The sequence below is a fragment of the Elephas maximus genome, chromosome 15 (genome assembly GCF_024166365.1).
Source record: "Elephas maximus indicus isolate mEleMax1 chromosome 15, mEleMax1 primary haplotype, whole genome shotgun sequence".
In the NCBI taxonomy this organism is placed as follows: domain Eukaryota; kingdom Metazoa; phylum Chordata; class Mammalia; order Proboscidea; family Elephantidae; genus Elephas; species Elephas maximus.
In genome coordinates this window covers 25,736,881-25,754,297 of record NC_064833.1, presented here as the reverse complement: position 1 = coordinate 25,754,297, position 17,417 = coordinate 25,736,881, and the positions used below count along the sequence as shown (strand labels likewise).

Here is a 17,417-nt window from a genome sequence, read left to right as displayed (position 1 = left end):
CTAAATCACTGCACACACATAAATGAATTGTCAGAAAATAGGCACATATACACAATTATCAAGGTCAAAGAGATAACTTCTTACCACTCCTATTTAGCATTGTACTAGAGGTTTTAGCTAATGCAACTAGACAAGAAAAGGAAATCAAGATTGGAAAGAAAAACACTTGCCATTGTTCACAGATAACATGATTACCTACATAAAAAATCCCAAAGAACCAACAATAGCAACCCCCCCCTTGCAAAAAACCTCCTGGAACTAGTAAGTGATTATAGTAAGGTTGCAGGATACAAGGTAAATACACAAAAGTCAATTGCTTTCCTAAATACCAGCAATGAACAACTGGAATATGAAATTAAAAACACATCATTTACATTAGCACAAAAAAAAAAACACGTAAGTGTAATTCTAACAAAATATGTGTAAGATCTATATGACGAAAACAACTTTGATAAAAGAAATCTTTGTACTTTCTGCTCAATTTTTCCAAACCTAAAACTGCTCAAAAAAAGGAGTATAATCATTAAAATAAAAAGCCAAGAGTGCAATTATATAAATGTTTTTTTCAAAATATTGTGTGTGTGTATAGTCTTCCTTTGAAACATCATTATCCTTGCTAAAAATAAAAGACTAGGTCCACTCCAAGCATTTCTTAGAAGTCTGAAATAAGAAAGGCAAAGCCCAAACTGCACCCAATTGCTGACCAGTTGGAGAAGCAGTCACGCCGCATGCACGATTCCTGCTTGGCTTTACTCCAGCTTTATAGATTCTGGGAGGTAAGGCCCACAGCCTGAATTTCTCCCATCAATCATTGTCAAAGAACAGCTATTACCTTAGAAGAATTTTATTCTCAAAGAAACTGTAATGCCACAAAATCTCCCCTTAGCATATTATGTAAAGTCAATACCTAGACTTTCATTTAATTCTGGCTTCCTTTACTGACTGATCTGTGAACTTGGCAGTTTTCTTATTTGGTTAAGGCTAGATCATTTTTCTAACACTGAACAAAGAAGGTAGCTATTGCCAAAATGTAAATTCAAAAAGCAGAAAGCTACATTAGTCTTAAATGTAACACATTTTACGGCTCAAGTGGGATAGGGGTTCCATTTCATAACTGGCTGACTGAAATAATAAACGGGATTTAAATCACTGCTGTTAAGTTGTGATATGAAAGAAATTTAAATAGCTTAAATAGAAAAAAAAATGGTATTTTGCTCCTGACACATATGGGCTTAGTTACAATGCTCCAATACACTTAATCAATATCTCTATAATAGTTCAGTTGAAAGAGCATATTTCATTATTATTCTCTTGGATCTAACTCTCACTGATGGTCCACATTTTTTATTAAAGTTAAATCAACTAATAACTGTTGGGAAAGGAGGGAGGGGAATACAGCCTCAAGGAATTCAACAGAATGGTACTGTTCTGATCATAAAATTAGGCTTAAAGGGAAAGTACAATGATGCAAAATATTCCTAAGTACTTAAAAAAGTAAATGACTACTTTTGAGAAAATAATTATTTATTTGCTTAGTATAAAATAAACGTACTTGTCTTTGAGACATATAGCAAATAACTTCAGTTTTCAAGTCTACCTTACTTCCCCTAGGAAACCTTGATAGCATGCCGGTTAAGAGCTACGGCCCCTAACCAAAACGTCAACAGTTCGAATCTATCCTTGGAAACCGTATGGGGCAGTTCTACTCTGTCCTATAGGGTTGCTATGACCAGAACTCAACTCAAGGGCAATGAGTTTGGGCTTGTTTGTTTACTTCCCCCAAACCACCAAGTTCACTCATGTTAAAACCAGAGAACTGTCTACCAGTTCGTGATTATATTGATTAATGTAGTATCTAATCACAATCAAATTTAAATTAATAAGAATGTTTAGTTTAATAACTTTCCATTTTACCAACTCAATATGTACATCAATACCAACCAACTTGCAAATTTCCTCACATATAGCCAGAAAGTAATTTTTCTAAAGTAACATGAGTAAAAAAGGCAACAGAATTCGCTTCCTCTCTAATACGTAAAGAAAAAAATTTCAAAAATACTACATACACTGTCTACTTCCTACCACATTTCAAGTTTATTATATATTCAGTAGCACTGACCACTGCTTAATTAGAAGGCCTTTAGGTTTTGCTTTGTTTTTTTTTTTTGGTGCTTCAATTATTGTTTGTTTTTGATTCCTTAATAGGAGGCAGTAGTTGCTAAAATAGATCCAGAAGCAAACATAAGAAAAGAGTAATTCCAGATGCCTCCAGGAAGAAACTGATTGGAAGACAGGGATGAAAGTGACAGCTTCTTTTCACTACCTACTTTGTGTGTGTGTACGGATAAAAAAAAAAAAAAAAATTTTTTTTTTTTTATGTGTAGTATGTGCTTATACTGCCCAATGTAATGACTGTGTTTAATTCCATAGGCTTAATAAATTCACTCATATGCTACTTATATCAAATAAAACTAAGGGTATAGAAAGTATTGAGGAAAAAAAAATCCCATAGTATAATTATCAGGATACAATGAATGCCTCAGTCTTCAGGAACTAGTTTAGGTACTATTTCTGGAGAAAATAAAACCTTAACCTTTTCATAACACGTGGCACAGATGCTATACCACCCATTTTTTCCAACTCTCGGGTTCTTTGGGAGTATACTTTTACCACTGAAGGTATTTGCTGCCCTCCAGCAGGGACCTGCGTAACAGTGAAAGGTGAAAAAAACATTAGTTGAGGCAAAATAGCTGGGGTATGAGGCTTGCAAGTAAGTGTAACCAGGAAGTACAACTGGGTAAAAATTTTCTTTTTTTTACTTCTGTGCCCCTAGATAAGCCTTGTAAGCATATTTAAGGTTTCTTTTGTGACAGTCAGGGAGCCCTGGTAGGTTTGGTTTTTTTGTGTGTGTGTCATATTTGGAAAACCAGACATTTCACATATAGCCTAATGGAAGGCGCCGTGGAAAACATCAGCAACCAAGGTCCAGTGATTAGACAGGCAACTGAAAAGTGTAGGTTTGAGAACCTTAAAAGTTCTGTGTTAACCATGTAGTACAAGATAATATTTCTCAAAATCCATATTATTAACCAAAAATTTAAACACGCCCCATGACTCCACATGCTTTCATTAATGAAAACACACAGTATTAAAAAAAAAATTCAAAGTAGAAAATAATTGGACCTTCAAAGGCCTCAGATTCAAAAGGTAAAAAATTATGTTTTGACTAAGTTAATGCTGAGTTACCACTATTTTTCCTGAATCAGTTTTTTTTTTTTTCACGTATACTTAGCGTGAAAAGCTTACTGTGTAAGCTGAGCATCTAAACTACACCCAAGAAGATAACTACAAGAAACCACACTGATACAGGTTGGCATCACTAGTGTGTATGCCACAAACACTGGAGGCACTGTAAGGAAAAGACAAAAACAGAACAAATATGACCTTAAGAGAAAGGAACTACACGAATAACTTCAAACAAGAAATCAACACAAAGCCAATTTCTATAGAGCAGAGGTCAAATATATCCCAGATTCCTGTGTTCTCCAAGCTCCAGTCCATCTCTGACACTGGCTACTCTACCTCCCCTCAACATTCTTTCCTCCCTCATTTGGGTTCACCAATTCGCTGTAAGATCTCACAGAACTCATGAACTGTACTTACAGTTAAGTGGTTTATTAAGGAACAGGTTACAAGTCAGGATCTAGATCAAGAAGCATGTAAGCAAAGTCTCCCTTCTTTAGTGTAGGACAGCTCTCACATCTCCTCTCAGCCTTGCAGGTCTCCTCTTGGCCCTGCCATCTGTCACCACAGGCTCTGCCACTGGGACCCTTCTGGACCTTCCGCTGTCTTCAGTGTTACAGCCCTTGACTGTGTTATAGCTCTTTTAGGAGGTTTCTTACCTCTGCTCTCTCTGCCTCTCTTTTCCTTCTGCTTCTTCTGGTTGCTTTCTCTTCTTGCTTCTCTCTGTCTCAAAAACCCCTGTGGGGCTGGCTGTATTTATTTATATATATATATATATACACATACATACCTACACACACACATACATACAATTCCTTGTCAATTTCAAGGCATACCCCCTCCCATTGAGGCCATAAACTAACCACCCAGTACGCCACACACCCTTCATTTGCATAGTAGGCTATAGTCACCTCGTCTCCATGGGTATAGTCACTTCATTTGCATGGGTATATTGACCAATCCCTGCAAGATGCATGCCAATCACAGGGCATGCTGCAGCCCTGGCCTAGACAAAAAGTTCTTTACAATTTACCCAGGAAATGTCAATCACCCTGGACAAAAGTAACAAAACTTCTGGGGTAGAAACTAGGGCAAAGGTAGTTCCTCAGGGCTTAGGGGAAAAATTGCTCAAGCTATTTCCCAAAGAACTAAGGCAAAAGGCCACTTCACATAAGGTAACTTACTTCACCACGGGAACATTGCTCAAGATGTCTGCAGGATTATCCAAATCTTGGAATCATCCTGAAATGGAAAAATCTATGGACTTAGGTTTGCCTACCTAAAGTAGATAAACTACCTTACTTAGGAATTCCTATAGCTACTCCTCCCAACTATCCTTAATATACCTCCTATTTTCTTCAGTGTTGATTTCCAGTATCTTAATCTATGTGACTCATAGGCCAAAAGGTGTAAATTTCCAAACTTCAGAATATTTACTAAATCGATGACTTCCAAAATCCAAAAACCCACTGTCATCGAGTCAATTCCAACTCATAGCGACCCTACAGGACAGAGTAGAACTGCCCCATAGAGTTTCCAAGGAGCACCTGATGGATTCGAACTGCTGACCATTTGGTTAGCAACCGTGGCACTTAACCACTACACCACCAGGGTTTCCAATCGAAGACTTACAACAACAAATTTTCCCCTAGAATGTGACAGATTATTAAATATAAAGGTTCCGATACATTAGGTTTCTGTGTTATAAATCTGTTTTAGAAAACGCATTTTCTGACACCTGAACAAGGAACATCAGATTAATTATTCCGTGGACACCTTTACTTCTATTTCCCCCATCATTACTCAAGTTACATAATCTATTTGTATCCCAGTTTAATCATCTGTAAAATGGAGATAACAGTTTCTCTACCAAAGAGCTGTTGTATGGCTTCAATGCTATAGCACTGAAGCCATACATTATACGTAAAGTTCTCAGAACAGTACCTAGCATGTAGAAGAGCTAGTATCTCCATTACCTACAATATACGATGCAGCTATAATGGTAAAAGGCACAATGAATCCAGGATGGCAAGATGTGATTTGAACACAAGCTCGAGTATATACCCTTGAAAAGTCACTCAGCGTCTGTGAGTGGCTGAATCATATGCATAATCCAGATAATACTGGTCCAACCAGCTCCTGCGGCTACTATATAATAATATCAACTGCTTTTCTTCTATTATAGAAAGCTACTATTTATAAGCCATAATATCCAACTCGCCCAAACAAAAAATATAACTAAGCAGTTACAACGTCAGACTGAATACTTAATTTAATCCTCAGACTGTGCTTACTCTCATGTAAAAAATAATGCTGACAAGATTGCTTATCTACTTTTTCATTCACAGCAAACAAAAAGCTAGAAATCAAGGGGGTATACAACAGCTATAATTAACAATAACAACAACAAAAAAAAACAGGCAACCAAGAAGAAAGAACAACTACAGTCAAAACACCTAAAACTGAAATACAGGGCACACTTGTTATAGAAATAAACAGACCTGAGACCTACTGTCCGATATGAGTCATTAACTTACGTTCTTAATGATAATGCTAAATCATAAAAACACAGTTAATAACATGTGTTCAAAATGCTCTGATTAAAGAGGCAGAACATTATGGAATACACTTCAGAAAGTTATAATGAAAATGACTAAAAAGCAAAATGTTTTGGTGCTTAAAATGGTTTCAAAAGTTAGCTAATGGTAAAATTCACACGTGTGAAACAACTTATTCTCCACTGAAGTTATAAAACTGAAAAAAGGGACCAAGAATCATGTAATTGTTTGTTTAAAGCATTAAAATAAAAGGCCAAACTATATTCTTCAAGAGACTAGGATTTTCAGACAAGAGCAGGTTATAAAGATTTAAAAAACCGTTACCTAGTCTCTACAACTTTAATTACTCATATGCAAGTTCAAGTTGAAGTTGAAGAAAATTTAAATAAGTCCACGAGAATCAAAATACAACCTTGAGTATATCCCACCTGAATTTAGAGACCATTTCAAGAATAGATTTGACTCATTGAACACTAATGACTGAAGATCAGACGAGTTGTGGGATGACATCAAGGACATCATACATGAAGACAGCAAATGGTCATTAAAAAGACAGGAAAGAAAGAAAAGCCCAAAATGGATATCAGAAGAAACTCTGAAACTAGCTCTTGAATGTAGAGTAGCTAAAGCGAATGGAAGAAATGATGAAGTAAAACATATGAACAGAGGATTTCAAAGTGCAGCTCGAGAAGACAAAATACTATAATGAAATGTGCAAAGACCTAAACTCAGAAAACCAAAAGGGAGGAACACATTCGGCATTTCTAAAGCTGAAAGAACTGATGGAAAAATTTAAGCCTCAAGTTGCAATATCCAAGGATTCTATGGGCAAAATATTGAATGACGCAGGAAACATCCAAAGAAGATGGAAGGAATACATAGTCACTGTACCAGAAAGAAGCGGTCAATGTTCAACCACTTCAGGAGGTAGCATGTGAGCAAGAACTGATGCAATTAAATGGAAAAGCCCAAGCTGCACTAAAGATATCGGCAAAAAACAAGGCTCCAGGAATTCAAGCAACACCAACTGAGCCGTTTCAACAACAGGATGCAGCGCTGGAAATGTTCACTTGTCTATGACAAGAAATTTGGAAGACAGTTACCTGGCCAACCAACTGGAAGAGATCCATATTTGTGCCCATTCCTAAGAAAAGTGATTCAAAAGAACATGGAAATTATTGAACAGTATCATTAATATCACATGCAAGTAAAATTCTGCTGAAGATAACTGAAGATCGTTTATGCCAGTACATGGAAACTGAACTGCCAGAAATTCAAGCCGGATTCCAAAGAGGACGTGGAATGAGGGATATCACTGTTGACATCAGATGGATCTTGGCTGAAAGCAGAGAATATAAGAAAGATGTTTACCTGTGTTTTATTGACTATGCAAAGGCATTTGACTGTGTGGATCATAACCAATTATAGATAACATTGCAGAGAATGGGAATTCCAGAACTCTTATTAATTATGCTCATGAGGAACCTGTACCTAGACCAAGAGGCAGTCGTTTGAACAGAAAGGGGATACCGCTTGGTTCAAAATCAGGAAAGGTGCGTGTCAGAGTTGTATCCTTTCGCCATACTTATTTAATCTGTAAACTGGGTAAATAATCCGAGAAGCTGGACTATTTGAAGAACTAGGCATCAGGATTGGAGGAAGGCTCATTAACAACCTGTGATATGCAGATGACACAACCTTGCCTGCTGAAAATATAGAGTCGCTATGAGTCAGAATCGACTCGATGGCAGTGGGTTTGGTTTTTGGTTTGAAGCACTTACTGATGAAGATCAAAGACTACAGCCTTCAGTATGGATTACATGGCAACATAAAGAAAACAAAAATGCTCATGATTGAACCAATAAGCAGAGAAAAGACTGAAGTGGTCAAGTATTTCATTTTACTTGGATCCACAATCAATGCCAGGGGAGCAGCAGCCAAGAAATCAAACTACATGCTGCACTGAGCAAATCTGCTGCAATGAGACCTCTTCAAGTGATAAAAAGCAAAGAGGTCATTTTGAGGACTAGGGTGTGCCTGACAATCATGGTATTATCATCACCTCATATGCATGTGAAAGCTGGACAATGAATAAGAAGATCAAAAAGCACTGATGCCTCTGAATTAAGGTGTTGGTGAAGAATACTGACTATACCATGGACTTCCAGAAGAACAAACAAGTCTGTTTTGGAAGAAATACAGCCAGAGTCCTCCCTGGAAGTAAAGATGGCAGACTTCGTCTCACATACTTTGAACATGTTATCAGGAATGACATGATGCTTGATAAGGTAGAGGGTCGGCGAAAAAGAGGAAGACCCTCAATGAGATGGACTGACACAGTGGCTGCAACAATGGGCTCAAATGTAGCAACAACTGTGAGGATGGCACAGGACCGGACAGTATTTCAGTCAAAAACCAGTTGTACATAAGGTCGCTATGAGTTGGAACCAGTTTGACAGCACCTAAAAACAACACATACCTCCATACAATGTCATAAAAAAGTATACAGTGATATATGTCACCAAAAAAAAAAAAAAAAAATCCGTTGCCATCAAGTTGATTCCTACTCATAGGGGCCCTATAAGGCAGAGTAGAATGGCCTCACAGGGTTTCCAAGGAACACCTGGTGGATTCAAACTACCACCTTTTGGTTAGCAGCTGTAGCTCTTAACCACTACACCACCAAGGTTTCCAATAATAAGTTCTTTACACATTGGAAATATTCATCTCAGTACACAAACCACTTTCATCAACATTTTCTCTTTTGGTTTGAATAAATATCAGGTTACATAAGACAAAGAATAGATCTATCACTGGGTGGTGTGATGGTTAAGTGTCTGGCTGCTAACCAGAAAGTCTGCAGTTCGAGTCCACCAGCCGCTCCTTGGAAACCCTGCAGGGCAGTTCTACTCTGTCCTACAGGGTCGCTAGGAGTCGGAATCGACTCAACAGCAACCGGTTTGGTTTTTTGGTTTTATCCCTGAAAGCTGTTGTGAGCGTCAGATATAATCCAGGCAAACAGTCCTTCACGGGGTCTTATAAAGAGTAGGTACTCAATTAACATTAACAATTTTTTTTACAGATAAGGAATTGATAGATTAAAAGGTGGATAACTCATTCACAAATATTTCAATGTCTTCTACGTGTCAGGCATTGTTCTAAAACCAAAACCACTGCCACTCAGTTGACTTCAGATCATGGCTGCCCCTTGTGTAGAACTGCCCCACAGGGTTTTCTTGACTGTAATCTTTAATAAAGCAGACAACCAGGTCTTTCTTCCAAGAGACCACTGCATGGGTTTGAACCACCTTTAGGTTAGTGGTGGAGCGCAATCCATTTGCACCATTTAGGGATCCTAGGCATTGTTCTAGACACTTAGAAATAGTGTAATAAACAAGGATGACTTGACCCCTATCCTCAAGAAGTTGAGGCGCCCCAGTAGCACAGTGGTTAAAGCACTTGGCTGTGAACCGGAAGGTCAACAGTTTGAACTCACCCCAGCCACTCCATGGGAGAAAGATGTAGCAGTCTGCTTCCTTAAAGATTATAGTCTTGAAAACCCTATGGGGCAGTTCTACTCCGCCCTACAGACTCGCTATGAATTAGAAGCAACTGGACACCAATAGGTTTGGTTTTTGGCTTTGGTCAAGAAATTTATATTCCAGTGTGAGGAAACAAACAAGCAAACAAGAGAATTTCAGGGAGTAACAAGAGCTTAAAAGGATGATGTAACAGAAAGCAAATGTGCCTCTTAGTTCACTCAAGTGTATGAAACCAAATGGACAACACCAGCCCAAAGGCAAAGCTGAAACGGCGGGCAGGGTCAGGAAAACTGGATAAACGGACACAGAGAACCCAGGGAGGAAAAGGAAAGGAGGACAGTGCTGACACACTGTGGGGATTGCAACTAATGTCACAAAACAATTTGTGCATAAAATTTTTGAACAAAATGCAAAACTAATTTGCACTGTAAGCTTTCACTTAAAACACAACTAAAAAAAGATTGAAAAACAAGGAAAGTAAGCTATGTAACTGTCCATTAACAGTTATATGGATAACTTGTTACAGTCATACAATGAAATATCATATAATAATGAAAATGAATGAACTACTCATATCACCACAGACTAATCCTAAAAACATGATATTGGTATTAATATTGTGTGTGTGCGTGTGTGTATGAAGACGTGGGAGAATATATACCATGAATTCATTTATACAGAGTTCATAAACAGACAAAACTAAAACTGTTTAGACTACTCCATGTGATGAAACTATAGAGAAAAATAAATAATTAACACAAAGTTCACAATAGTGGTTAGAGGATGGGCAGAAGGGATGGGAGGAAGAGGACTTTAAAGATACCTGTCACGTTCTATTTCTCAAGTTGAATGGGGCTGAACTAGGCATTTATTTTACTATCATTTATATTTTACAGATCCTTTTGCATGTGTATCTGATTTTTTTTTTAAGTTCTTTGCTAATACCATCAAAGATCTTTTAAAATTTTGATTCAAAGAACTGGTCATGGTAGATTCTGATAGCAGTGGGTTCAGGGAAGAATAGAAGACTAAAATATACGCTGTTTTTAACCAGTGACTTCAAGAAGAGAAAAATGGGAGCTAAGGATGAAACACAGTACTAAGTAAAAAGAGGCAGCTAAAATTTTTAAAATGAGCAAGACCTAAAGAAATTGATTTGTTGAAGAAAAGGAAATATGAACATCACAGAAGAATTGATGAAACAGGGACTAAAGGTAGGGAAGAAAAGACTCAAGAATGTAAGAAGTTGGTCCTGGCCACTGTCAATGTGCCAGGAACAAACATGATTAAAGACCAGGCTAACCCTAGTATTAAATTACAGTCTGTGGATTCATCCACGTCTATACAAGGCTAAGAATGGTCATGAAAGTAGAGACCGTCTATCTTACTTACCAAACCACTCCCAGCACCTAACAGGACTAGACTTGCCATGTGGTATGTAATCAGTAAGTATTTATTAAATAAATGAATCAAAACCAGAACACATCTAGAGTATACAGATTCAAATTGTACTATACAAAGAACAAAAATCAAAGAAATAAAAAAAGAGTAAGTTAAAAGCATCAAGTCACATTTTTAATTCAGTTATGTCACAATGAGAGAAAAGAATTTCAAACAGATTTCATGAACAAAGGCTAAGTAAAACTGGGCAGGGTTTATTCTGGGAAAAGACAAAAGAGTCCTATGTGGCAGGACTGTACAGTTCCTACAAAGCTTGGAAAGAGTAGGAAATAAACCTGAAGATAAAGGCAAGGACAAGATCTTGCTGGGGTATGAATTCAGTGGAAAGTCACTCAAGACATCTAAGAAAGGATTTAACAGATATGAACTCTCATATTAAGTGAATGCTTTAAATACAAAGGATAAACTGAAGAGGACTGGGAGAATAATTCAAGACACCATTAAAATAACTTATATAAGAAGATATTAGGGCTTTACAAAAATAAAACAAAATCATTTATTCATTCATTTATCCTACTATATGCCTGTTAGCAGGTTCCACATTAGAGATAAAGCAGGTGAAAAAGCAGAGTCCCTGCCCTCAGAAGCTTCATTCCGGTGAAGACTAACAAGAACCAAGCCATTTACAGGCTGTGGTAAATGGTATGAAGATAATTAGGGTGGTGTGATGGAAAGTGATGGGGAGGGGGCTAACTTTTGACAGGGCTGTCAGGCAAAACCCTTCTTCAGATGTGACATGTAGGCCAAGACCTAAATAATCAAAAGAAGCCGCTGAAACGGAAGATACATTTGAGAGGGTTTTTCAAGAAGAGAAAACAAGGAGCTGAAAGGTCGTTCTGACTGGAGCCTAGAAGAAAATGAGGTGAGTCTGGAGTAGAAAGGCATAGACGACCTTGAAGACATGATAAGAAATCTGTATTTTATTCTAAGTGGATTAGGTTAGTGGCACATTTATATGGGAAGAAGAGATGGGTATGATACATTTTGAAGGTGGAACCAACAGAATTTACTGAAGGATCAGATGTGGAGGATAATTAAAAAAAAAAAAAAATCTAGATTAATGCCTAGGTTTTCTACATTGTTCAAACGGGTAAATGGTAGTCCCGTTTACTAGGATGGGGGAGACTGAGGTAAGAACAAAAAGAGGGTGGGAAAAGAGAGGGGGGCAAGTCAGTGATTCTATTTTGAACAAGTTAAATTTGAGATGCCTGGGATATCAAAATAGTGATGATAAGCAGGCAGTTGGGTATTTAAGAGCCAGGTCTAGCAAGAAATATAAATCTAGAAGTTATCAGCAACAATTATTATTATTAATCATAAATAATATTTAAAGCCACAGGAAGGGATGAGAATATATTAGAGTCTAATGATAACAAAAACAACAATAGCAACAGATAAACTTAAATGGTGTCTTACTATGTCCCAGACACTATTTTAATTACTGACACATTATCAGTCCATTTTAAAACAAAACAACTCAGATGAGGAAACTGAGGCACAAAGAGATTAAGTACTTGCCCAACGTCGTTCAGCTAATTTTAGAGATGGATTTCAAACTTAAGCAGTCCAGCTCCAGAGTATGTGCTTTTATCCACTCCGTTACACTGCCTATCTCAGCAGCCACGAGAAGAAAACAGAAATCCAAATCCCGAGACACTCCGACACCCACCGATGGGGAAAAGAAAAGCCAACAAAGAAGTCCAGGAGTGAGTGGCCTGTGAGGTAGGATGGGGGTCAACTGGATCAAATATGGGTAAGAATTCTCAGGATTCAGGTAGGGGGAATGAAAAAGGAGAGGAACCATAAATTACTTAAGTTAAAAGAAATACTGGCAATCATTTTGTGGTTAAGGAAAGACAGCTGTGGAGAGATTCAGTAACAGGAAGTTAGTTACTGACGGATGTAGAACTAGAATACATGTCTCCTGCTTGCCAGACTAGTGCTCTTCCTACAGTTTCAAGCTACAGTGGCAGAGGTGACACTGAGAGCCTGAATGACTTGAAAAACAGAAATATTAATGATGATAACAGTGACAAAGACACAGACAGGTAATCTGAGTGTTTACTATGAAACAGGCACCATGTTCAGCACTTTGCGTACCTCATTTCATTCTCACAACCCGTAGGAGATAACTGCTTCATCTTCATCCTCATTTTACAGAGGATAAAATTGAGGCCTAATCAAAAAACCAAACCCACTGCCATCGAGTGGATTCTGACACATAGCGTCCCTAGAAAGAAGCTTCAATAACCTGTCCAAGGTCATGACTAATGAGTAAATAAGAATTTCAATACAGGTCTGTCTTCAACATTCTCTTAGCCATTATGTAATATTGCCTCCCTAAGACTAACACTAAAGGAGCCTTGATGGTGCAGTGATTAAGCACTCAGCTGCTAACTGAAAGGTCAGCAGTTTGAACTCATCAGCCACCCTGAGGGAGAAAGATGTGGCAGTCTGCTTCCATAAAGACTACAGCCTTAGAAATCATATGGGACAGTTCTACCCTGTCCTATTAAAGAGTCTCTATGAGTCAGAACCAACTCAACAGCAATGGGTTTAGTCTTTTTTTTGGGGGGGGGGGGGGCGGGGGGAGGCGGGGAAGAGTGACAGTAATCAAGACGGGGGGAAAAAAGGAGAGAGAAAGGTCTAAGGAAGAAGTTTAAATTTAAGTTTGGATACACTAAGTATGGTGTATATACAAGACATCCATGTGAAGAAATTATGTAAAATTGAACAATTCTTTATTGTTCAAAGTAAAATTCATTAATAAATCTAGAGTAACTGGTATCCCCCGCACCTAGTACAATATCTGTCATTCTGAAGGTATAATTTAAAATTCCCAATATGACGTATGGTACCTCGGAAGCATTCATGATTAAAATAGCAGCAATCAAAAAAAAAAAAAAAAAACTAAGCAATCGCATGGTAATCTAGCTGTCTAATTTTTCTTTTAATGTTAGAAATACAAATGTCTTCAGTAAGGGAGAGAGAGGGGCTCTGGTGGCGCAGTGGTGAAGCATTTGTCTGCTAACCAAAAGGTCAGCAGTTCGAATCCACCAGCTACATCTTGGAAACCCTACGGGGCAGTTCTACTCTGTCCTATAGAGTCATTATGAGTTGGAACTGACTCAACAGCAAAGGGTTTTTTTTCTTTAAGGGAAAGAGAAGTTATTAAGAATTTATTTGATTAATATTTATCTAACTGATAAAGAGCAAAAGCAGAGAGGTATCCACTACTACGGTTAAGAAGTACTTCACCAAGTTTTTCAAAACCCTGGAATAAATAACCCTCAAGGTCCCTCATTTGCCCTTATAATGGATTCTGTGGTCACTAGTAAGCTGATTTTTAATATGATTTCCCAGATACCCTGGTAATCAAAAAGGGTGCTTTTGGTAGTAGATGTGAACATTTTAGTCACTACAAAGGTATATCTTCCACAGCAAATTAAGAAACTGACATTTAAGTTTATAAATCAATCTCATGAATAGGATTAATCAGTCCCTTGGAACTAAACAACTTTGAGATACCCATTGCCGCCAAGTCAATTCTGACTCATAGAGACCCTACAGGACAGAGTAGAACTGCCCCATAGAGTTTCCAAGGAGCACGTGGTGGATTTGAACTGCCAAACTTTTGGTTAGCAGCTGTAGCTCTTAACCACTAGCTGATAAAAATGATTTGTGAAGTCACAAAATAGAGAACAAGTCTCTTGACCTTGCTGAGCCCACCGTCACAGCCTGTAAGGCTCTTCGTGATCCTAGTCTGACTCCACCTGTAGCTGTCTTTTTAATTCAACAATCTCTTGTAGCTCCAAGGACAGAGTTACTGGTGTACCATTATCATTCATCCATGTTACACAGTGCTCAGCACTTAGAAGAAAGCCCTAAAATATTTGCCAAATAAATTACCTTAACCAAACATCACTAAGGTGTTACATTTTCAACTATGAAAACTCAGTGGTTCAAAGAGTGGTTTTGTCACAAAAGCAAATTTAATAAGTATTAAATTTGGTACTTACTTTTACTAGTTCAGTCCTACTGCCAAAAAAAAAGTGACGTTCAATTTCTAAAATATGTTATTTACTCTTGAACACACACCTGCCTCCAATGGGGCGGGTGAACATCAGAAATGTAAGTAGAATACATTTTCAAAGTATTATGCAAATGACAAGTAAACGGACAGGTCAAGGAATTTTCAAAGTTAATTTCCTGCCTGCATCTTTCAAACCCTGCCATCCATAGACATAATGCTCATAATAATAATTATACCACAACTAACAATTACTAAGAGCTTACTATGTACCACCCCCACGAATTTGCAACAACTTCATCACACAATTACTTCTCATTCCCACTGGGCAGATGAAGAAGAAAGACTTGGAAAGGCTAACTTGCCTAAGATCACAAAGCTAGGAAGACTGAATGACTCCAGAGTCTAGAGTCTTAGCCATCTTATTCAGTTTTACTAACTTAAACACTTCCTTTTCTAGTTTACTTCAACAGATTAAGCTACTGAAATTATCAATAGTTTCTATGTAAACATTTTTTGTTGTTGTGTGCCCTTGAGTAGATTCCAACTTCTAGCAACTGTGTATGACAGAGTAGAGCTGCCCCACAGGATTTCCTAGGCTGAAATCTTTATGAGAGCAGATTGCCAGGTCTTTTCTCCGGCAGAATGGCTGCTGGGCTACTAGGTTCCAACTGCCCACCTTTTGGTTAGCAGCAAAGGGCTAAACCATTACACCACCAGGTCTCCCTTCACATAAATGTACCTTACTGCAATTAAAACTGTCAAATGAATCTTAAAAGATTTCTTTATTACAAATGTCTAAGGTCTGGACTACTGCAAAATAATCAGACCAGACAGAGACCTAAGCAGACTAAAAAAAACAAAAGGTGTGCAAAAGAGGAGGGTGCTTTTAAAAACAAAAGCTTTCAAAAAGAGCAATGCTTTTAAAGCTAGGAGGTCCTACACATGCACTTTGTTTGGAAACAACAGAAATGAAATTTCACATCATTCTATATTTGCCTCTTTCCTGCTTAGTCCATTCCCTTACCCAGATTTCCTTAGAAGTCCTAGTTCACGAACCTCAATCACTAAATACGTGTAATAACGGAAATTCTCCTTGATATTCACTTAAGTTCTTGAGAATGACCACTAGTAAAGAGTTTACTCCAGTTACGTAGGTAAAGCACTGAACCACAAGCTCAGAAAGGTGGCTAAAAAGTAAGCCTACAATTTGAAGTTACAGATGTCAAATCACGGCAAGGAAGCAGTGAAAACTTTCCCTTACCGTCCCCTTTTCAAGAGCCCTAAGCTAGTGTTCTAAAAAAAAAGGCGCTCTGGTGGTGCAGTGGTTAAGCTAACTGAAAAGTGGGAACTCCGAACCCACCAGCCGCTCCGCGGAAGAAAAGATGCGGCAGTCTGCCTCCGTAAAGATGTACGGCCTTGGAAACCCCATGGGGCAGTTCTACTCTGTCCTACAGGGTCGCTCTGAGTTGGAATCGACGGCAGTGGGTTTGGTGTTTTTTTATTTTTTGTTTGGAAACTACGATCCTACATCTTCTTGACACTTCCGTCACCTACTTGATTCCCACAATACTCTTTCTCCAAATGAAAACAAGACCTCAAGCGTCTGTCATACAAACCCCTAACCTCGATCCCTTTTCTCAACCCTCGAAGCTCCCGTCAGAGGGCGGAGAAGGCTGCCACCTCTCCCAAATAAAAAGTGAAGATCAAGGAGGAGGAGGATGCTACGGAAAACGTTGGCGCAACCTCACCAGACCCAGAGGAGAAGCGTGTCTGGCGAGACTGCCATGGGAACTGCGCTGCCCACGTGGGCCGGAGGAGACCAGGCCCAACTCACCAGGCCATCGATCTGCACTTGCTTCACGGCCGAGTCTCCGGAGCCGCCTTTGCCTTTGCCTTTGCCTGCAGTGCCGGTAGTGGAGCTGGAAGAGGTGGCCGCAGAGCCGGTGCCTTCCTTGCGGGACGCCATTTTTCCAGCCGGACAGGAAGAAGGGAAAGTGAGTAACCGGAAGCGGAAGTATAACCTTCCCGGGACGTCAAGGACACACCTCCGTTTCAGGCGCGTTGCTAAGAGGTGTGGCCAGCGCAGGGCCCCGCCTTTTTTCTTCTCCCGCCCACTTATTGTACCTCCCCGCCGGAATCCTGTGCGCATGCGGGTTGTGCAGCTGCGCTCCCGTTTCTGTTGAGCAGTTTTGTAGACTTTTTAAATGTTTTCCACTTCATATTTAGTCATTCTCCTTTAGGGAGTGACCATAATAGCATTATAGCTGACATCACGGTAGCGTCTTATACGTAAAAATGCTTTCACTTCTAATCTTTTGAATTAATCTGTATTCCCAAACTTGTAAACTATGAAGGGAGTACTAGCTCCCACTGGACGTATTGGGAAACTAAGACGTAGCTTGGGCAATGTCCTTCTGTTCATTAGTGGCAAGCTGGTATTGCAATCTGTGTCCTGTAATTTGTGTGCGTGTGTGCTTTAAGTCAAAGTTTACAGCTCAAGTTAGTTTCTCGTGCGGAAATTTTTACACACTCTGTTTTGTGACCCTAGTTGCTATCCCTAAAATATGTCACCACGCTCCT

The 17,417-nt window shown here is 38.8% G+C and overlaps 1 protein-coding gene across 1 annotated transcript in view; it reads right to left on the bottom strand.

The window, feature by feature from the left end:
* EIF3H (eukaryotic translation initiation factor 3 subunit H) overlaps positions 1–16,846 on the bottom strand; it is a 138,587-nt gene extending 121,741 nt beyond the window's left edge. The window contains exon 1 of the mRNA XM_049853584.1: positions 16,672–16,846. Coding sequence (XP_049709541.1) covers positions 16,672–16,803 — 132 coding nt within the window. The 5' untranslated portion in view covers positions 16,804–16,846. The remainder of the gene's footprint in view (positions 1–16,671) is intronic.
* Positions 16,847–17,417: the final 571 nt, after the last annotated feature.